We start from the raw sequence: 23,509 nt of genomic DNA on the forward strand, positions 1-23,509 counted from the left end.
CACAGGCCAGTAAGGATAACCCTTGTTCACACTTGCTGTCACAAAACCACAGCCTTCCATAAGCTAAACAAGGAGTTAAAGATGCAGTGAGGAAAGAATCAAATTTAGATTTGCTCTACAATATTTGGCTGTTACACACCTGTGATCCCAACAAGCTGCAGAAATGCAACTGAGGGTGGAATTTCAGACCTTCTTGCACAAGATAAAACACTCATTATGACTACTGTGGCTGCCAGATTTCTCTACCTCAAAGCTGAAATTCCCTGAAATAAATCTCTCTGACCTGAAAAAGGAGAATCTGGTATCAGAGTGAACTGAGAAATTACTATCTGAAGAATGGATATAAGTAAAGATAAAGCAGAAGATATCCTCACGTTTACTTTTATGTTCCATGTTTGCAAGGGCCAAACACTGAGCAATATGATTAGGAACTTCTGGCAGGATGCTGAGAAACCAGCTATAATTACCTTCTTATGACACAAAGTTTGAATTCATAGCAGGCACATTAGATGTAATGATTCCTCATGTCAATATAGTATCACAAATACAAACTAGGAGGGAAAAAAGTGTAACATGCAGAAAATCTCTAATTGCTGTATTTGATTACCAGAAGATTTACAACCACATAAGATTTCTCTTCTCTCTGAAGTGAAATCCAAGGAGAGATGCAAAGGATATGGGGAATTCTCTGATGATCTTTTTCCCCTACAAACTGCTCCTTGCTCGGGGTTGCATAGCAAAGGAGGCAGAGAGAATGTGATAATGCTAAGGAGAACTGTGGGAACATTGAATTTCTTTATTTCAGGAGTTGGTTTCTTTTCCCTTAGAGCGCTCTTGTTCTGTGTTGATTAAATTTTGCTTTTTGGGAACATGACCATAGAGGACAGCAGTGTTGGGGGCTGCTGAGCAGGAGGACCATGAGGACAGCACTGGAGGAGGCACCACTCATGGCAGGGCAGGAACAGTGGGAATTCACACCCAAAAAGGTGCTGACTTACGGCTGCAGTGGTGTGCTCTGTAGGAGGCACCAATGGGGCTGGAAGTACAGCTCATGTAGGAACTGCTGTGGCATCCATGCCCCTAAAACAGTGTCCATGACATGATCCATTTGCACTTCAGGGGTTGCCTCCTGGGGAGTACAGACAATTCCATCTGTGTCTAAGCCTCCACCCACAGCTCATCTCAGCTGCTTCTGCAGTGCTCAAAGATAAATGAAAGGAAGCTGGAAAAATTATACAGGCTTTATACAGTGTTCAATAAATTTGTTTGCTTAACTAAAATTACATCCTTTAACCTTTAGTCATGCACACAGCTCTCTGCCATCAATGGCTCAACTATTAGTGTGTACATTGCTCAGTTCCCTACACTGATTTGTATATAAAGAAGTTAAAGAGGTTGCAAGTCTGAAAAAAAAAAGGATTAAAAATATATGTACTTCCTCACTCACATCCTTACATCACAGGAAGTGAAGTTCATTCCAAATCACCCCAGCCTAGGCAGTAATCAGGTTTCAGAAATACCTTGTGGAAGCTCAGTTTACCTTTGTGCCCGTAACAGAAGACTCCTGAAGACAGAGAAACTTTCATCATGTATAAATGACTAACAATTACATGGAACCAAATGGAGGGCTTCAAAGCAGGGTGGAAAAATGGAGGGAAATTCCATCCTATTAAGATAGGACATAATAGTCTTTTACAGGAAATAAACATTATATTTTTAGCAGGTGACTAGTCAGATAGAATCAGGACAGGGTTGTGATTGTGTAGTGATTTCTCATCAAATTGCAGCCTATCTCCCCAGAGAGATGACAGATCTTGGTATTTTCTTATAATTATTTTTCTATGTAGGCTCTTAATTGGGAAATGGAAACATGAGAGCTCCCAAAGCAGGCTGCATTTCATAGACCATTACCATTCATATTTCATCTTTTACAATTAATTCAAAAATTTGTAGGTACCTCATACTGGTATGTTACTACACCAAGTTAGTACCATGATAAAATTTCAGTAATACCAGAATCTTCCAACCTTCAGACTGGGGAATTCCCTGCTCATTCCAATTTATGGCCACTGCATTCCATGAGCCAACACACACTGCTGCTATTGAAACCAACCTGTGCTATTTACATATCAAATAGATAGAAAATCTGGAATGCTGTAAACAATAAATTCACATCCAAGCTGAAAACACAATATTATGATTAATAGTCATAAACTGAACTTGCAAATGGATACGAATATATTTAAATTATTAAAATCATAGGTAAAATAACAATACTTAAAGGAGATTGGGACAAAATTCAATAATGCACCTTCATGAAATATTTCTGGTAATAGATTTCTTGTTGATAACATTTTTAACCCTGCTTTGTAAAGGGGATGAAAATAAGGAACTAATGGCCACCATATGTGGGTAGATGTTTGGGTTCGATGAACAAAACATTGTTATGCAACATGGAACCTAAAAGCATCAAAGCAGCTTCAACCAACCCCAGAACAGATATCAAATTTCTACTGCATTCATCCAGTGATAAAACAGTCATAAAATTCTACAATATTTGCATTGATTTTTGGGATAAAGTATTCCAGAGCCCTCTTTATCATGGTTGGAAGTGTTTTTCCCTGGCCAATCTGAATGTGATCAAACTGACCTTCCACAGAAGAAAGTGCTTTCACTCAAGTGTAGCTAACTCTGAAACCTAAAGACAACAAAGCTATAAGCAGTGCTCCCTCCTTAACTTCTGACCACTTTAATATCCTGACAGCAGGACAGTTAATTTTTAACTCAACAACTATGCACTGAAAATAGACTTACAGATCAAATCTTTGTGTATGAATAATATGGTGCTTCTCTTCTAAATATGTGCTGTTTGTTCTGACTACAGCATTAAGTATTAAACACGTTCATCAATTATTAATATGAGCTTATTATCTTTCATTCTAAAAGTGTATTTAGCCTTTTTTTCTGAGGATTTCTAGCAAGAGATTCTAAAAATGTGATGGAATGCATGTCATTCCAAAACTAAGACATGGATGCATTAACTTCATTTTTATGCATATCTTTGGTTAATGAATCCTGCTACTTCCTATTTACAGTACAATAGTATACAAACATTTTAAATTAAATCTACCAATTATAAAATCTATTTTGTGATGCCCAGTTCTGTGTGTATTGTGTATTTATGGATAATGGACTTTAAAATGTATTTCGCTGTGGAACTCGTTCATGAGAGGCTTGGCACAAAAGTAACTCCTCAACAAACACCAAGTATTCCAACCATCTCATAGTTCTGCTCAGGGTTTCTCCCATCAGGCAAAAATTTTTTTCTCTTCTTATCAGATTGGTCCTGCTACCCCAAGCCCTGCATAAATTTGAGGGAGCATCTCCTGTCCCCCATGCAGGGAAAAGCCCAGTTCCTTTGCTGCCATGTCCCTGCTTGCTAACTCTTGGTTCCTTCCACAGTCACATTTTTGATGACAGCCCTGAGGCAAAAGCCAGAGACTGTGAAGGAAAAGCCTTCCACCTGGAGGGCTGGATCCACATCAACGAGATTTTTTTTACATCAGAATTTAAATAATTTATGGTTTCAATTTTTTATAACTTCAGCAATGAGAGAGTGTTGGGAACCAGCCCCCTCTGCTCCACCCCTTGTTTGCAGGGTCACAGCAGACATTTCTGAGCTGTCAGTGTAAATTACAGCTGGCAGCACGTCAGCGCAGAATGCTTAAATGCGTGTGCAATTTCAAATACATAAATAATCTCACTGACTTTACTGAAGCACCAGAGAACATTCACCTAATGTTCTTTTGTAACTTCTCAGGAGTATTTGAGAAGCAGCACTTTGATCTTTATTAGCTGTCAAGCCCATGATGAGGTAAAGTACGTTCCTCAGTGGGCTGTGGAGACAGGCCTGGAAGCAGCTACGTCCTTCTGGAGTTTTATCTGAACATTTACAAACCAGAGCTGGGTTACAGCATTTCCCTTAAGTGTGTATTACTGCAGCTTTTTGGGAACAAGAACAAGGCTAATGCTCTGTGCTGGCTGATGACCAAGGGGTGAGGAGCTCCTGTCAAGGCTGTGCACCCTCACTATGCCCTGGTAGGTGAAGGGGCCTGCAATGGGTTTACATGCAATCCCATGAACCAAGAGATGTGTCCCACCTTTTTCCTTCCAGACAGAAGAAATGTGTCTGCGTAACGCATTTTGAGCAGAAATTCACACTGTGCAAATCTCTCCAGCAGCTGACAGTCCCCGTGCATGACCTGGAGCAAGGCACGGTTCCTCCCACCGTGCACACACAGAGACACGGGACTTACCCACCCTCAGTGACACCCACAAACCTTCTCCTGACTAGAAGGCAGCGCCAGGAGTTTCCCTCCCTTTGCCTAAGAATGCCAGCAATTTCAGCTTGCCACAGAGCTGGCCTGGCTGCTGGTCCAACATATAAATCAGGGGCCCCAGATAAGATAAGCACATACCGGTGTAGTCCTCGTGGCACTCGCAGGTGTAGCCGCCCTCGCGGCTGCGGCACAGCCCGTTGCTCCCGCAGGGGTTGGAGTAGCACAGGTCGATTTCCGTCTCGCAGTAGTCGCCGGTGAAGCCCGGCGGGCAGCGGCAGCGCAGCCCGTTGATGGGGTGGATGGGGCGGAACAGGACCGTGTTGGAGCTGATGAACGGCGCTGAGCTATCGAACTTCAGCACGGAGACGCACTTCATGTAGTTCTCGCAGGGCTCGCGCAAGCAGATGTTGTCGTCGAAAGGCAGCACCCTCTGCGTGGAAATCAGGGTCAGCAGCGTCCTGTTGAGGTAGATCTGCTCCTGCAGGTCCTCAGAGGGGAAGAACTTGTTTCGAATGCCACCAGGGAGCAAGGCTGAGAAGGTGACGTTCAGGATGTTGGAGCTGACGTCCGTGTCGTTTTGGATGTTGAAAACAAAGATGCCGTCCTTGGCGGTGGAGAGCACGGTTGCCACCCCCTCCACAAAGAGGGACAGGAGGGGAGAAAGGAACCTCTCCTGGGACATGTTCTCCAGGCGCACTGTGATGCTGTTGGTGAGCATGTCGTCCGTGATGATGGTGACACGCAGGGTGCAGACTGCAGTGACACTGTGAACTCCATCTGAAGGGAAGGGAGAAAATAACAGCCATGTCAGAGAGCAGGCCTCAACCTACGGACAGGGGGGCTCCCAGAGCCTCCTGAAAATGAAACAGACCTGCAAGGCACTCAGTTCTGGGCACCAGGATGAGAGAGGGAAATGTATCCACCTTCTGAAGTTATTACCATTGCCTTTTATCAGGAAAACAAAATAAAATTTCTTAAGAATTGTAACTCAAAGGACCCAAGACATCTCAAAGAGGCAAGAACATCTGAAGAAGATGCCAGGCAAATAACTAGCAAGGGTTAGTGTGGAAACAGTCTGAGGGCCCTATGATGGCCAAGGGAAACCAAGAGGAAGGTGACTCCTGTGACAGTGACTGCTAGTCTATAACTGGTGCTGGGAAGCTGCTGCTTTTCACAGCACAATACCAAAATTATCTTCTTCAGGTGTGGTCTCAGGCTTAAGGAGCCAGAACTCTGCACAGACAGAGAATTGTGACCAGAGCTTCAGATAAGTCATTTAAGGAAACAAGTCTTCACATCTGAGTGCTGGAACTTTTTCATTTCTCACATGTAACTTCTTAAAAATATTTTATGAATATTAGAAAAAAATTTAAATAAAATATGCCTGTAGTGAAAAGTAGACATTTAAAAACTCTTCCATTTTATTCTTCCTTTAAGGCATTTCTGATACTGCTGTGCCTGTTCTGCAATAAAACCCATAATTATAAAAATATAGCACTAATACCTGACACTGGACTGAGAATTGCCACTGTAAAATTTCAGCACACCCTGAGGCTTACAGCAGCACTGTGAATGTACAAATTCTAGATTATTCTGGCATTATGGAAAATAATTATGACACTGTGAGAGTGCTAAATTTAATCTAACTTCAATGCATATGTGGAATGGGAAGTTGCATCATCACTAAATCAAATCACTTACTTTAAATGTGTCTCCTTGCTAACATTAGGGACTCATTAAAATACAGATTGCATTACAGAAAATGTGGTTAGCATTAGAGCAGCATCTAGAAATCCCAGATGAGATCAAGAGTGGTTTCCGGTAGGAAATGTTCCTTCTGAAAGATGTCACAGTGTAAACAAACAACCTGAAATGGGCATAAATTTGTCTCATGAGAGAGATGAACTGGTTTGAGTGGCCAATATGAGCCCAAGAGTGGGGTCAAGACCTGAGCCCAGTTTCCTTAGGCCACAGCTCAGTGTCACAGCCTTGGTCTGAAGTATCTCAGTGATAATAATGCACAAGTAACCTGCCATTAAGCTTGATTTCAATTAAACCACAAGGTACATGCAGAAATGGATTTTGAATCACATCAATGTAAATTGCATCAGGAACTGTGTTTAAATCTATTAGTGTGAGATCAAGAGTCTAACAGCATAGACTGCTAAATGTCATTTTGCTAAGGTTTGTTATCTCCAAGTGTAACTTTATGACCTATTATGGTCATGCAGGAATAGAACAGAAAAATCAGAATTATTTCTTTCCTATTCACTGTCACCACTCCATCTCAAGTATGGTTTTGTTTTAAAAAGAAATGTATTGTTGGACAATTTTTCCTCCAGTTTTATAGCAGCAATATAGTAAATCATAGCAGCCTAATTAACAAAATGGCTTTTGACTCCTTCCTCCCATCAGGTTGTCTGTAAAAGCTCAGCTGTTGACTTCTTCCCCACGGAAGCAGCTTTAATGCAAATAGAAAAATCTCTTCTGTGTGCTACTTTAACTACTGCCTGGCTAAAACCAATCCACCAGGAGGGGACATTGTCTGGAGTGATCTGTTTGGCTTCCCCTAGGTAACAAGTACAAGACAACAGGAAAATACCTCAGGTTGCTCCAGGGGAGGCTTAGATTAAGTATGAGGAAGAATTTCTCCACCAAAAGGGTGCTCAGGCACTGGAACAGGCAGCCCAGGGAAGTGGTGGAGTCATCATTCCTAGAGGTGTTTAAAAGATGTGTGGATGTGGCCCTTAGGGACATGGTTAAATGGTGGGCTTGGCAAGGCTGGGTTAATGGTTGGACTCAATGATCTTAGAGGCCCTTTCCAAAATAAACAATTCTATGATTCTATGTGCCCATCACAGAAGCTCACATACCAGCTTTCATTTTCTCCCAAGTTTGCAAAAATCTCTTTCTTCTCTTCCTCGGACTCATTCTAGAAATCTGTGGTATCAGTTTCCATCAAGACCCAAAGTAGCCTTTACAAATTATTGGTAGCCAAAATCCTCTGTGGATTTCTGGTCAACAGACAATACAGGATTTCCAGTATTTTCATAAATGACATCCTCAGACTAGTTTACCCATGTCTATCATTTGCACAGCTCATTCCCCTGAAAGGCCAGAAGAAACTATTCACTTTTTTTTTTCCTAAAGCAATTGACATTTGCCTGTTTGTCCCATAGGGTGCCTGAACTATTTTGCTATTTGTTGCACAATATGCTACAGAAGTTCCCTCATACCAGCCAGAATGCTGGACAATGGGTCCTTTTTTAAAGAAAACACTATGATCTATAGCCCGTGGTATGTATAGTAAAAAGACAAAATAAGATCCACTGTCTGACAATGCAGTAGAGTCTACAAACTGTCATAATCAATATCAACTGTCACAATATGCAAGAGCTTCCCAGCATTCACAACAGCTATTCTGACACAGTTAATAAATCACTGGAAAAAAGCCTGGTGTCAGATACCACACAGCCTCCTTGTTCCATGGACAGCACAAAAGAAAACTGGGCACAGCCATATAGCTGCAAAATGAAGTTGTGTTTTAAAAGCCAACTCAGCTTTGTGCAACCCTGTTGCAGAGCATTAAATTAAAAAGAGAGTAAAAAAGGAGCAGAGCATGTGTACTATAGGCAACAAAAGAATGGCACAGCCATAGAACTGGCTGGACAAGTGCCTCTTTCATATCTCAGTTAGGCTGAGAGCAGCATCACAGGATCTGATCAGCTATTCATTCAGAAACTCAAGGAAAGTTGAAACAATCTGTGGTTTTATGAGACCAAATTAGTATCTATTCTCCTTTCAACAGACAACATTGGCTTTGAGGTGGGGAACAACTGCAATAAAGAAAGTGGAAATTTTTTTTGGTCTTTTTTGGGAAATGATTTAAGCCCTAAATACCCAGTAACATATGTGTTTTGAGATTTATAATTGAAATACTCCATGAATGTTTAAAAGGTTTCCTGCCAGAAATGCCAGAGAATTATTATTATTATTAGGAAGTACTGTTTTGTGGAGTGGCCATACTTCATGGCCTTCAGTGTTTGAGATGCCCACCATAGGCAGCTACCAAACTGCTAAAAAGGCTCAAACCATCTGAGCTTCCAAAGGTCTCATGATACAGCCATAAGAAGTCCCTATCATGTTTATGGCAGGTGCAAGATGGTTTCAGTCGGGGGTGTGAAAGAACCTTCAAGTTCTACACTGGAAAATTCTGGCTGCACTTTACTCTTTGGAGCAGATCTTGGAACAGATGAGTGCACACACATTCCCCAGGCTTAGCTGTCACCAGTTCTCACAGCCATCATGTGGGGGCTTCAGCAAACCTGCTGGGTGCAGGAGTCTTCCTGAAGGAGCTCTAAACACTCAGATCATGCTGGCAGATGGGATGTGCAGGCATCCTGCTAAGAGTGATTTGAGCAGACAGCCTGGATCTTAGCAGCCCCAGCCACCCAGATAGCCCGAGGAAAGGGAAACACAGAACAGACCAAAGAATGAAAAAGGATTCACCCAACCCCTTGTTGGCTTGGCTCCTAAATCCCTGTGCCAGTGGCTTTTGTCACTTGGTCCTCAAGTTTCTCTTCCATAAAATAGGGATAATAGCATTTAACATGTACACTGTGAAGTAGTGGGTACAGATGATAAAATTTTGAGACACTGGGTAACAACAAAAGCAAGACAAATGTCCTTAACAAATCATAAAAGGTTCTTTTAAGAGCTGTTGCAGCCAAGTTTATCAAAAACAAGGTGGAAGGATTAAAATAAGACTCTTACTGTCTCACAGACCCATGAATGAACAAAGAGAATTCTGGACAGCCTGGTGACCACACCAGAAATGTGTTCATTACAAATGTGGTCCCTGCACACTCAATTTTTATTCTGGCAATATTATTCTATGTATAATTTCCACAAAAGTGCTCGGTCCCCACAAGGTGGAAATCAAAGCAGATTGTTGTCTTCTGAGTCACTGTCATTGCTGACAAGGAGACTTAAAACTAGAATTACTCATCTTCATCCTTCATCAAATTAATGAAAAGATCTAATAGCAAACACATACCCTGATGCATTACAAAGAAAAGAGAAGACAAGAAAGGCTGATGAAAGCTTGATGCTCTCTAAAAGACATTAATAACTAGAAAATTGACTAAATAGGCATTGTTTCATTATTGCCTTTACTTTACAACAAACCTTATGAAATCTGATACTTTAATCTCAGCTTTCTATCCTCTGGTAGTCCATAAACCAAAGAATTTTATTATCTAGAAATGTAAACACAGCAAAGTATAACTGAAATGCATATTTGGCAATGGTAGCACCTGGCCAGAAAGGTTCTTATGTTTCTTTTTTAAGTTTGCAGAAATAAAATAATTAAAACTATTTTTAGCTTATTACATACAAAGGTCTTAGTACCAATTTTGAAAGCTGCATACTTTATACTTTAGCATCAGAGCTTTTTTTTCACAGATATACTGACTCAAACTCATTCTAATTTTGCTTTATAACACATCTGGAAATAGCAGATGCCAGTTTTTACAACAGCCATGCAAAATCCTTGGCCAGCAATCCAGGTTCAAATAACCTCTTGCTCTTCTCAGATCACAAGAAGCAGCTGTGGCCATGGGTAGCAGCCACTGCTTGGTAAAGGCCTTGGAATGACCAAAGCTGCATCCTCATTGCTTCCACCCATGTCTTTACATACAGGAGTTAATGCACACCCAGCCCAGCACTAAACCTGGAATTTCTGATGAGGATGCTGTGCTTTTAGTGCCCTCTCCACAGCTTGGATGGCAGTAGCACATCAGTAGCAGCAGCTCACAGGAATGAACACTGCAGGCAATGCTGGCCTGTCTGAGCAGGGCTGGCACCCAAACCACACTTCCCACTGAGCAAACAGCAGTAAAACATCAACATGTGTCAATAAAAGTGAGACAGACTGCACAGTCCTGCCCTGAGCTTTAGTTTGCCTCAGATTCTGCCACCATTGCAGGGTTGACTCCTTTCCTTGCATTGTGCTTCCACCACCATGGGAGCAGATTTAAAATGCATAAAATATTTAAATGCTAATATTGTCCCTTCCAAACCACTGCTGTAGGCATTACAAAGCTTCACATCCATGAGTAGAAATAAGAACTCTATGAACACCCATAAGATAAACTCCTTAAAATATCTCTGTGTTACAGAAAGTTCAGCAGCTTATAATGCAAAGAAAATACCCTGAAAGAAAATAAACTGCACAGAAAATGGCAGGTGGAAACCTAAGCAAGATTCCTTGCTGAAACACCAGGAAGACATGACCAGAAAGGAAAAGGAAAATGGGCATACTTGTGAATTTAAAGATCTCCCATCTCAGGGTTTTCCCAGTTATCAAGCAGCCTCACTGAGGAAGTGTTTAGAAAGTGAATATGAGCCCAGTTTTAGTGTCCCCTCAGGGCACCCTGGAAAAGGAAGCAGGTGATGGTTTTGGTCTTAGCTTTCCAAAAGACAACCACAATGTCCAGTGGCAAATATCCCCTCTGTGTCCCTAAAGAGTCTCTGTTTTGTAGCTGGAACAGCTCAAAGTGCAAAGGCCTCTTTTGCTAGAGAAAAGTGATTTTAAATGGTACAGTAACAGAAAAGTAACATCCATGAGAAATACACTCCATCACTTGCTGTAAAAAACATAACATATTGGGTGTAATATCCTATTATTTCTTAGACAGGCACTAATGAATTCTGTCAAAGCCTCCACTTCCTAGGAAAACACTGCTGATGAGCAATTCTGTCAATACAGCAAGTTGGGTGCAACCACATGGAGACTGTCCTTGGCCACATGAAGCTTATGTTATTGATTTTGTCCCTTTGTTTCAGGCTGCCAGTCAGCTCCCTGCATTTAGGAGCACTGACTGCCAACACAAGTTGTGGGCTTTAGAAACAATATATAAAAATAACTATCTATTATTCACACAATGCCAAAGGTTCATGATGGAACTGCTGCTGTGAAGAATGTCAAAGTCCAGGTCTGCTCCCAAGCCCATTACACCAACAGGAAGATACCCATGGACTTCAGTTGGACTCCCTGCCAAAATCTGGCCTAGAGCCTAAATCCCAGAGTCACTGCCAGTGCACTAACACAGAGTTTCACTCTCAACCCTGCAGCCCCAGACAAGAACAGTCTGCCCAGGAAATGGTACAGGCTTGAAAAGTCAAAAGAGCAGAAAGCAAAACATGAGGGATGAGCAGGGCAAGCACTAGAAACATGCCCCATGGACAGCACCTCCTGAGCTGTAATGGTGGAAAAGGTTTTCTAAAATCAGGTGTCTGAATCTGTACCTCAACATCTCCCATTTTCCAGGAAGAATGAGCACCTGCAGCCACCCTTCAGCAGATGCTCTGTTTTGAAACATTGGCCAATGTTGCCCAGCATCATTTGGAGAAAAGGAGGTTTGGAGCACTCACAGGAAGAGGGAATACAAAGATGTGTTACAGGGGTATTTAGGTTTCAGGGTGAGGTAAAACAGGAGGCAGCTGAGGTACATGGTGTATGCAAGTACCTTGGCAGGTCCTGACTGAGCTGCAAGAAGGGGGAAGTCCTGGGTAAGACATGTCTTTAGGGGAAAAGCAGGTGTCTGGATTAACTACAGCAAGACTGGCAGACTGATGGAAGAAAAGTCCACAGTGGCAGAGAGAGCGCCAATGTGTAACTGTGCCAGTGCCCAGCTCCCCTTAAACCAGCATTAACCACATTACCTCCAGCACCTTCCTGCTGCCACTGCAGCAACTCGGAGCACCCCAGGGTCTGTCCCAGGCAGGCCACCCATGCACCTGGGTGATGGCTGTGCCAGGCTGTGCCTTGCCACTGCACTGCCCATGGCAGCATCAGCCACATCCCCACTTGTGAATGGATGTCAGTCATTGCAAGCAACAGATCCCAACAAGTGTGTTCAGACACTTCCAGGCAAAGCCACCTCTTCTGCTCACAACCTGCAGGTACTCTTAATTTCAAGTCAAACCTTAATGTACTTCTTTTTGCAAAGAAGATGAATATCTGGGACACCTGGGGAGAGTGGGCAGTGGCACTTGGGGCTCTCACCCCACAGTTCCCTTGGCAGCAGCTGTAGCTGAACCAACTAAATCAAACAGCTAAAAATACCCAAATTGTGGGAGGATAAATTGTGCATAAAGCAACTGTGAATTCCCGACGTGCATAAGAGAGAAAAACAAACCAATTTTGGCATCATTATCTTTAATGTAGCCTGTGCTGCTCTGGATTATTTACTTTGTACACAATACTGAAAAGAAAAAGAGCATATTTGAGTCTGCAACTTGAACAAATTGATGCCAACTGGATTGCTCAACATTGTACAAGATTGCTGTTCTGAAACCAGCACCTGCAAGCTGAGAATTTTGAAATGTTAATTGGGTTGATAACACTAGTCTGGGGGAACATTTCCGGAGGGTAGGAGGTAAAGCAAGTTGGATCTGCTGACAGAAATAAGCCTTCTTGACTTCTAACTGTAGCAAGGCTGAAGATACACCTCATTTCCTTGAACACCCTCCCACAGAATCACTTCTTGCTCTTCAGGTACCTGGTGCCCATGGGCTATAGCTTCTGTCGGGGGTGTAGGCAAGGGATGCTGACGGGGATGCAGGAGCAACAGGTTGAACAAGGAAGCAAATCCCTGTCCTGAGCAGAAAGCACAAGTAGAAGGGATTTGGGACACTTAGAGGGAAGTATGATATGTGGGGAGATAGCATGAGCATGCTAACAACCAGCTCCTTACAGGCTATTTAACTAAAGAGGAGATTTCCCTTCTAACTAAAATGCAAACCAATTTTCCTTCTGGCCTCTGCACACCTCCCTGTTCCTCAGCTGGTTTTCCTTGTTAGCAAGGACTGGCCAGACTCCCCTGCCCAGCTGTGCTCGGCAGCAGGGCCAGCTCCCCACCTGTGCATCCTGCCCTGCTCCAGGCCATGCCAGCCCCGGTGGGTGCACAGCCCCAGAGCCCTGCCCTGGGCCATACCAGCCCTGGTGGGTGTACAGCACTGAAGCCCTGCTCCGGGCCATGCCAGCCTTTTGGGGTGCACAGATCTGTAGGGGGGTACAGTATGGGTAAATGAAGGTGGTATAGAATGTAATCTTATCCCCTAAAGAGTTGCAGCTGAACCAATTACTAAAGATTAGGAGCCGGCCTGATGTTAACAGGCCACGCCTGTAGCCAACAAGAAGAGTGTTATAAAAGAGTGGATTGGTGGGAACTGGAGTCTGTTGGCTGCTGTGAGGATGAGGAAGAGTCAGTGCCTGGAGGAGCTGCCTACAGGAAATGTCAAGGAGGTACAAAACTCTAGCAGTATGGAACCCTTGCAGTGTAATGACAATAGAACACTTGCAATGTATGGCAGCACAGCTCCAGAGCCCTGCCCTGCTCCAGGCCATGCTAGCCCTGTTGGGTACACAGCCCAGGAGCCCTGCCCTGCTCCGGGCCATGTGCACCCTGGTGGGGTGCACAGGCAATGATCTCTGGGCCAGGCCACTCCTGGGCCACACCACCACTCCTGGGGAGCCCTGTCTCACTCTGGGCCACGCCAGCCCCTGTTCGGTGCACAGTCTAGGAGCCCTGCCCTGCTCCAGGCCATGTCAGCCCTGGTGAGGTGCACAGCCCAGGAGCCCTGTCCCACTCTGGCCCACACCAGACTGTGTGGGGTGTATAACCCCAGAGCCCTGCCCTGCTCTAGGCCATGCCAGCCCTCGGTGGGATGCACAGCCCAGGAGCCCTGCCCTGCTCCCAGTGAGGTGCACGGCCCAGGAGCCCTGCCCTGCTCTAGACCATGGCAGCCCTGGTGGGGTGCACAGCTCCAGAGCCTTGCCCTGCTCCCAGCCACACCCTGATGGGGTGCACAGGCAAGGAGCCCACTCCACTGCTTCTCCACAGCCAGCTGCCAGTGACAATGGAGGTTCCAGACTCCCACTGAAGACAAGGATTTCCATTTAATGCTAATGTCCATGGAAACTGTGCACCTTACAACACTCATCTGACCTGCTCAGCTGAAAAACCCTGCTCCAGATTGCTACACCAGATAAATTCATAGACTGACTTGATGGGGCCTCCAGCACCTCCCATAAAGCTTGACCTTGTTTCATATATAATCAAAACTATTGCCTAATTACTGCAATAATTTTCTCTGAACTTTAAAGGAAGAGGGGTTTAATATCATTCACATTTTAATTCTAATTAAATGCAGAGCTAAATGTTGTTAGCCAAAAGAGTTTCCCAGCAGACTCTCATGGCTTGTAGCCCCATCTCACAGTGTGCTGCAGTGGTGGCAGCAGTGGATTGGTGGGCACTGCTGGGCAGGCAGAGATGCCAGCAGCATTGAGGTGTATGAAGCCTAGGCACAGGGAGCACTGCTGTCCCCTCACCCCACCGCCAAAGAGCTTTTCCTGGGCCTCCAGGAAAAATCCATGAAAGCAGTGGACAAACAACTGCAGTCATGGGATGCTCCAGCGTTAAATCTCCATTCAGGCCATGGTCCTCAAGTAAATGATGCATTTTGTACAGAGGACATAAGAGCAGTCTGTTTACCCTGAGATGCTTTTATGTCACTTACCCCACTTCAAACGGGACAGCCCCTGTGTGGGGTGCCTGGCTGTGCTGCGGGGGGACAACCCATGGGTCACCATAAAAGCCTCCATTCTCCTCACAGCTACACATCCCCTGCAAACATTTTTACTCATGGTGTCTGATTAAAGCAAGAACTTCCCCAGGCAAGCCAGAGCTCTTTTCAAATCTCTCTCTTTGCAGTTTCAAAGCAGGAATAGATGAAAACTGTTTTGAGGATGGCAAGGGTGAGGTGGGATGAATTGGGGTGGGGGCCTGGGAGTTTCAAAACTGGGAACGGTGCTAAGGAAATTGCTTCTCTGCCTCACTGTTTGCACCCATACTGCATATTAGTAACCTCAAAGGTATCCTTTCAAAACAGCATCAGCAAAATGAAATCCATCATAAATGTCTCCAAATTCCCATGTTGCTTTTTCCTGGAGGTATGCTCTGCTCCTTGCTGTGACCCACAGTGAAACCACAGGGACACTTCCTGCTGGATGGGGTTCAGGTTTGCTATCTTGAGTGGAAAAAAGAGAAGGGAACAATGAAAGAAAGACAATAGTTATGTTTACAGACAAGCTTTCAAAACAGCTGTGTATCAGCTGAAAGTTATTGGTATATGGGGTGATGTAGACTTGCCCAGCTCTCTGAAACAGAAAAAAACCCAGAAAAATTCAGCTGTGGTAGCTCAACAGGTTGCTGACTGTTCTCGTGTGCTATGGAGGCCCAGCTTGGGGAAATAAGAGGGTTCTTAGGCATATGGGCACTTCCTTTTTTTTTTTTATTTTCTGTGGTTTCTGTCATTTTAAGGCATTTGCAAATTAATAAAAAGCAAAACCAGAGGGCTATCTCTCTAGAACAGAGCAAGTAATAATGGCTACATGTCAGCTTCCACATGCACCAGGCACAGGAAAAGTTGGTTCAGGAGACCCAGGAGACTCAGACTCAAACATGAGGGACCCACATAAACAAAGTAGCACACTCAGGCTGCTTCAGTTCTCAAAAATTTTTGATGGGAGCAATGACAGGGCATGGATGTCTCACCTGTAGCATACATGTCCAAAAGTAAAGGTTTCAGAGCCTTTATAACTCTACCTTTTCTCCCTTCGTCTCTCAAGCTCAATTAATGTTTAAGAATTTTTAATAAGAAGTAGATAAAATTCAAGAGAAGAGATGAGGTCCATCACGGTCCATGCACTGAGATCTGACAAAAAATATACCAATCTTCCACAGTCTGAAAAATTTAGACTTTCAACTAGCTTAATTCCATTAAAAATATCAAGAATGAAAATACTAAACAAAATATTACATTTTCCTTCAGTTTTGATTTCAAAGGGAGTAGATTTTCCTTTTTATTACTAGATTTTCAGCTGACCAGTTTAGCTGGTCTTTTCTGTTAACTGAGGTCTGCTGACTTAAGCAGAATAAGAAGGGAATAAACAAATCAGAAACTTGAGGAAATAAATGTAAGCAAATAAGAAATGTAAATAAAATTGCTTGCATCATGTGATTAAAGAAGTACAAACACAAAGACAAAATAAACAGGTAAAACCACCCTTACCAAACTTCCACAGTTTTGGGAAAGACTCCCCAGGCAGTGGGAATATTTATAGGGAAAATGCTAGGTACTTTGTCTGGACTCTCTCTTGACAGGTGACCTACACAATCTTCTAAAAATGTCATGCAAAAACAACCCCCTTCTGATTAACCAACCACCTACACACCACTGGCCACTGGCAATGAGATCATGGTGGGCTTGGCTGCATGGTCAGCTGAGATTATTCTTGGATCCCTGCCGCTAAAACTAGAATGCTGGACAAGAATCAAAAGAGACAAAGCACTCGTTTCCTGTTTCTATAGTACTCAACCTGTGGGTGAGTATTTTTCTCCCCAAAACTTTTCCAAAGACAAAAGCAGCTGCCCATGCAAAATGTGGAGAATGAAGAGCTCGGCTCCTGTCGCTGCACGCCATCTGGGGAAGCCCATGCAGAGAAGGGGCAGGTTGAGTTATGGCAGATGAAAGTGGGTAAGGCAGTGACTGGGAGCCACTGGTGAAACACAGAAACTACACTGATCCTCAGAAATGATACTGCAATCTCAAATGCCTATCTAAGGATTCCTGTTCAGCTGAACTGTAGAAATGAAGTCATAACTACATGATTCGCTTCTCGAAGAATCAGATAAGATTTTCTGCCAGACACACTTTGTAAGACACTGATCTGGAGCAAAATTTTGCATTCTAGAACTAATGTAAGATTGTCCAACAAATTCCACAAGGAAAAGATTCTCTTTAAAGGAATTTACTATATGGATAAATGGAGAAAAAATTTGTGCTGTTGAAACATACTTGATCTCAGCACAACATCAGCAGGGCATCTCCACGAGTTGCCAGGCTGGGCTCTGCCAAGCAGCTACATGTTTCTGGCCAAGGGCAGGATGATTGTGTCTTTCTCTTCTGGGTGATGGTTCTTTCCTTCCTATTCTGCCAAATTTGCAGACAACCCAGGTGACTTGTATTTGGTGAGATCAGCAAACAGAGCCTTACTACAAGAGCATGGCAAAACGCAGCAGGCATGTGCCCACCACAAAGCAGGGCAAGGTGACTCCCTGGGACACCTGCATCATGGACAGCACAAAGATTTTCCAGTTCAGTGATAATTAATTCACCATTTCCAGGTATCCCATTGTAGCTAATGCTCCCACCAGACCACTGGACATCTTAACATGTGTAGAAAAGCCTTCTCTTTCAACACAAGCAGAATTTCCAGGTGTAGAAGAGGAGATGCACAGTGAAAACTGGATATGTGATGACCTCCATGGTGCTGTGGAAGCAGCATTTTCCAACTAGCATTGAATAAACTACCCGTGAAGAAAAAATGTTTCATTGTACATTGAGTTTTCCTAGGGCTGTTTGTATATTCTACAAAACCTAAAGAATTTATGTATCTCCTTCATTATAGTACCAGGAGATTCCTGTTAATATCTTTAAAGCTATTATTTTTAATTGTTTTAGTTATGTTTTATGGAAAAATATAAAAATACTGAGCATATGTAAAATATACTCAAAACCTATCACCATTAATGTTGAGCCTTAAAATGTAAATCACTCTGGTAAAACACAAAAATCTTAATTCTAGGAATCCCTACCCCTGTAATCCCACTGATCTCTTGCACAGCTGACCATTACAGGACTGCTGGACAGGAAGCCTTCAGCCTGAGCTCTGAGACTACTTTGGTACAATATCAAGGATGTGCAGCTTCCTGAGAAACCACTGAGTCACAAGGATGAAATTTCACCAAGCATTAGTAGAGGTTCATCCTATCACCTTTCTATAAAACATACCAAACCCATGTCCTCCATTTGTAGGCATGCAATGAGATAAAGTTATCACTGAGAGAATAGAAACACTAATTTTATTTTTAAAATATAGTTTTTAAAATTTAGTAGTACATACTGTGAAAAGCAGTTGTCTGTAAATCAGGATTTTTTCCATGCAAAGACCTAATCTGAATTCCTGCAGGATGCTTCACACTGTGGAGTCACTTCCCAAGAGCTCAGATAATTGTAGAAGTTTAATTAAGTAGAAAGTTTTTGTGTTTCAGTGTCCAGAGCACCTCTTTTCACCACCTAAGCTCTGAGGGCAACTGGACAGACAGTACATCAGCTTTTTGGACCACGCCTTTGAGTCCAGACATTCATTCTCTCTCTCTCCACTTATAAAATTAGGCTTGTGCCATGGCTCAACTCAATGACAAAGTTCTCAGAAAAAAAATGTATTTCAGCTATTTTAAAACTTTCTCTGTTTTCAAAAACCTTTTTAGTCCTGTTTATATTTAGCCCTGATATTTCTCTATTTAGCCAGTGAGCATCTCCATGAAAGAGCTTCCTAAATGCTGAAAAACCACTCGGTTTTATCACCTGCAGTCACTGTACTACATTAATAACCCCCAAAATATCCACATGAAGACTCACTCCTTCCCTCCACAGAGCCAACCAGAAACCCCCTCCTGCTTCCCAGCCTGCAGGAAACCTGCTGATCCCTGAGGTGGGTCCCAGGACAGCCAAATCCTGCCACAGTGGTCCTCAGCTGCAGGACCTCACAGCACTGGCTGCTTGAGCACTTTGAATGTCTCACAGGTGGGCTCATGCAGAAGGGAAGTAGAGCTTCAGTATTTGCATGGAAAGAATTATTTCTCTCTGGATGTGACAGCTGGTAATGGGGAGAGGCAAAGCAGCTGTAACCCAGATCAGGAGGTTTAGAGGGCTGCCAGCATGCCTGTGCAGCACAGGAAGCAGCAGCAGCTCCACACAGCCAATGTTAGTGGAAAGGACAGCAAAATTCACATAAATGTGTGCCAGGGATGGCTTTGGCACGCTCCAGGTCACAGGGAGCACAGGCAGGAGGCTGGGTGGGGGCAGTGTGGTGGCCAGTGGTGATGCCCAGCTGCCACCCAACCCTGCTCCACAATTTGTCACACAGGTGTCATTCCTCATGCCAGAAACCTCAGAGCAAGATGCAATGGAAGTGTCATGACAGGTGGCTGCAATGTCTGCAGAAAACATCAAGTGGAGAAACATTTCTACCAGGAATCTTCCAAAACTGTAGAAGTTCTTGATCTCCAGCTCAGGCTGACTCCATGACTGCTAACAAGAAGTGGATGCAGCTCCTCCTCCACCACCCCTAGAGGAACAGAGAATTGTCCCAGAGAAGCTGGCGTTTACTCCTCTATTTTTTTTCTTTCTGTCTTCCCAGGAAAAACAAACTGCTGCATTTGTAGCTACAAGGACATGGAGGTAGAAAAGGACAGCTCACATGGGCATTCTGCATTCTTCTCTGAGCAGTGATGCAGAAGCAAATACCAACAGTGCATTTAGTGGTGGAAACTGTTCATGGGCATGAGGCCCATGGGGTGAGGTGGGTTTGGCCAGACTCAAGCTTTCATGAACTCCAACTTCATTACAGTAAAATTTATAAGTGCTTCCTCAGTTGAAAAACATGTCTTCTACTTTGGTTCCATTAAAAAAAAAAAAAAGAACAATCTTCTACTTAAGGATGGATGTAGAATTAAAAAAAAAAATTAAAAAAATTAAATTTTAGGATTGATAGATGCACAATTAAAAGAAAAACCCAAAAAACCAAACCAAAACAAAAAAAAAAACCCATGAAAATTTCCAAAAATGTTCAAGCTCAAAATAAGATATTCTAGCCCTGAAAAAAATTACCAGTTTGCCTTTGTGTCCTTTTCAGAGACCTGTTTGGCAAAGAGGACATTTCACAGTCTCCTCTTACGGAAATCCAACGCTACGCTCTCGCTTCAGGACTGCTGCCAGCTCCGTGTTTAGTGGATAAACCCTTTCACATTTGTCTTTGAAAGAGGCTCTTGTGAACAGGAAGCTGTGCTGTGACACCAGGCTCCTGTGCCCTTGAAAACAGCCCAAGCTCTGCAAGTGACCTCCCTCAGCTCTCTTTCTCAGTTAGCTCAAGCCATCTCCCACACGTTGTTTCTCCAGCAGTAACCTGAGGTTTCAGAAATGCTGGAACAGGTGGCCCAAGTTAAGTCAGCACCCAGAAAAAGGAAACGTTAATATTACCTACCTAATGCACCTTTCTGTCTTTAGATGTTTACAATCATTATCAGAATTTAGGGGTTTCTGTATCAGTCCATGACTCATACCAAGACACTACTCAAGGCCACCAGATATGATATTACAATTTCTTTAAATTTAACATCATTTAATATCTGCTGCATTTTACTGACTGAGTCATCTGGAAAGCACAGGATACTCTGGAGATCATGAAAGTACAGAGGGGCTCCTTAGGTCTCTCTGAGTGCATCTTGTACCTCTCTTTCAAAACTGTTTTTATCTGCCAATCAAGTAATGATATTTCTGTAATTACTTTAAGGTACTGAGCTCACTTGATGCATGCTGTGCACTGCTGTGCAAGGCATGGGATTTGAATAATTATACTGTCCTAGAAAATACCAAACCAACATCCCAAGACATCAGCAGAAGTTGAGAAATAATGTGGCAACAACAAGGTCACATGAGCATGAAGCAGACTATTTCTCTATTATCACTCGCCACTTTAAAATAAATTGGGTGTTTCCCTCTCCTCTTTCCAAGCACAGAGTTACACACCCAGCAGCACTGAGCTCAAAACAGTCTCTACCCAAGGCAGCAAAGTAACTGCTCTGCTCAGGAACACCTTTGGTGTACTGGAGTTATTTTAGGTTTGCACACAGGCACCAGGAGGCAGAATCTGGCCAAATCACTTTAAAAAGACTGAACTGCTTGAGATAAATACCTGAGAATCCACCTCTTAATACGCCATTGCTCTAATTTCTCTTCTTAAAGCATTTGCAGCAGTAATCAGAGGTGATCACTGAGCTCCATCCTGCACCTTTAATTAAAGTCTGTTTCTGAAAGCCCTGTCTAGAGAGACTAATCCCTCTCCTCTCAGCTGCTAGACCTGCACAGGAGGGCAAAGAGGCAGATGCATGTTTGAGGAGGTGAACAGGTCCCAGTTTGGCACCTCAAAATGTCACAAAACATCTACTGATACTCAAGCCAGCTACTTCAAATGCAAATTGCCAACAGTCAGTAAAGAAGTGGGCAGAGAAGCCGTGCAGGGGAAAACCATGAACGCAGATATGAAAATTAATAATTCAGGGGAAACTACTTATTAGTTTTTGTTTGGTACTACCAGTGTGGGCTCAGGTCCTGTCAGCCCTTGCCCGAAGCTGATGCTTCTGTTGGAGCAGATGCAGAGATCCTGCAAAGAAGTCTGTAGGAAATTCTACCTCAGAGCTCAAAGGAGATGGGAAAGAAAGGAGAGCTGTCACACCAACAAAAGCAAATACAATCCTCAAAGCACTAGTGTGGTGGCTGACAGGATCCTCATGAGCTAAGGAATAACATCAGAGAGTTACCATGCGCTGTAGGCATGGCATATCAAGATTTCCACATCATTAAGGTCACACACCTTCACTTACCCTCTGCTCTGTCAGCACAGCAGAGCTCCATCTCCCAGCATCAGATTTACCCTACAATTCATCTCCTCTCAGTGTCTGCCCCTTTTTCCCCCTCCCAGAATGACCACAAAGTCCTCCCTCTGTTGCCCACTATATACTTCTCTTTTCTGAAGCACTGCTGGGAAGCTGCCCTCCTGTGACGGCAGGTGATGGCAGGTGACAGCAGGTGACAGCAGGTGACAGCAGGTGCAGGTGGCTGCAGCCACTGATGCCTTCTTTACATGCTCATGTGGATAAGGGAAGGTCCCAACTGCAAATGTAGATGTAGATGCAAGTGTAGAGAGACAAATGGCCTTGCCCTTCCACCATCCCTCACCCTGAGAGAGCCTTGCAAACTTTCACCATCTCCTTTTTCAGCCCCTAGGACTGCCTGTTCCATGTTCACCTGGCTCTGGGTCAGCAGGCTGCTAAAATGCAAGGAGAGAAGAGTAACAAAGCAAAGGTATCTCTTGCAGAAAGGGATTTATGGTCCCAGGGCATATGTTTGTGGAGAATTTACTGTGTGGGCTTAGAGACTGCTCAGACTGACTGAGCCGCAGCCCCTGCAGAGAGCAGTGCATGCAAGGGACACAAGGAACCCAAAACTCTGCTAACTCACAGTCAAGAAGCAAACATGAGCCAAAGGCTGGAGACACAGAGGTGACCTGACTCACTGTGAGTGCTATTTTACAGTGAAGAGCCAAAACCTGCAGTCTGTAAGAAAGAGAATGGGATGGGATGGGATGTGATGTTACCTTCTGGGAGTTTGGGATTAATACAATAAACATATGGAGGGTGGATCAGCTCAAGAATACCAGGGAATTTTCTGAGTCAGTATTTTCAAGTGAAAACTACTGAGAAGGGCAGCAGGGAAGTCAGTGCTTAAGAGGATCATGTTAGAAATGTGTGGCTAGAAAAGCCAAGAGGAAGGCCCCTTGCAACTGCTCTGGTACGCACTGCAGGTCAGCAGAGATGGCACAGCAGCCAAGGGATGCAGGAGTGCCACAGAAATGAACCTGCAGTGGCAGGGCTCAGGGGTGCTTTCTTCAATGCAAGGTTAGTACTAAGATTAAATGGTCTTAAGCAAAGAGGTTGCTAACGTCCCTGTGTTCACAACTGACAGTTCAGAAGAGCTTCAAGATAAGTACAAAACAGCAGAGGAGGCACTTGGCTCAGAGGTCTCAGTACAGGCTCCAGCATAGAGTCTAAAAGAAAATATAATTGTTTTTCTTACTCCTGAAATACACATTCTCATGACAATATACATTGCAAGAAACAAAGCCACACAGGGCACGCTGATGGCTGGTGTTTGCCTCCACTGCTGCCAGGCCCCCAGTATGTAAACATCTTCCTAACACAGACATACCTCTCAGGTCTGTGTCAGCTGGGTTTTCTGCAAGCCTGGGGAAATGCCTGAATGTGTTACTCTGCAAAGCCAACTCTCTGCTCCTTTTTATGGCTTAAAGAAACCCTGAACAGTCAAAATAATAATTTAAAAAGTTAAATATAAGTGCTTGGTGACAGCTACATTGATGTACACACACACAATGCAGAGGGTATGGGAAAGAAGTGAGCTAT

At 43.6% G+C, this 23,509-nt stretch overlaps 1 protein-coding gene across 1 annotated transcript in view; it reads right to left on the reverse strand.

Annotated features, from left to right (window-relative positions):
* The window catches only part of CELSR1 (cadherin EGF LAG seven-pass G-type receptor 1), a 164,956-nt gene that overhangs the window by 90,685 nt on the left and 50,762 nt on the right, over positions 1-23,509 (reverse strand). The window contains exon 2 of the mRNA XM_054274344.1: positions 4,479-5,117. Within this exon, the coding sequence (XP_054130319.1) occupies positions 4,479-5,117 (639 nt within the window). The remainder of the gene's footprint in view (positions 1-4,478; positions 5,118-23,509) is intronic.

Source organism: Melozone crissalis, unplaced genomic scaffold, assembly GCF_028551555.1.
Source record: "Melozone crissalis strain CALT ecotype California unplaced genomic scaffold, PUWL_Pcris_2 ptg000004l_1, whole genome shotgun sequence".
Lineage (NCBI taxonomy): Eukaryota > Metazoa > Chordata > Aves > Passeriformes > Passerellidae > Melozone > Melozone crissalis.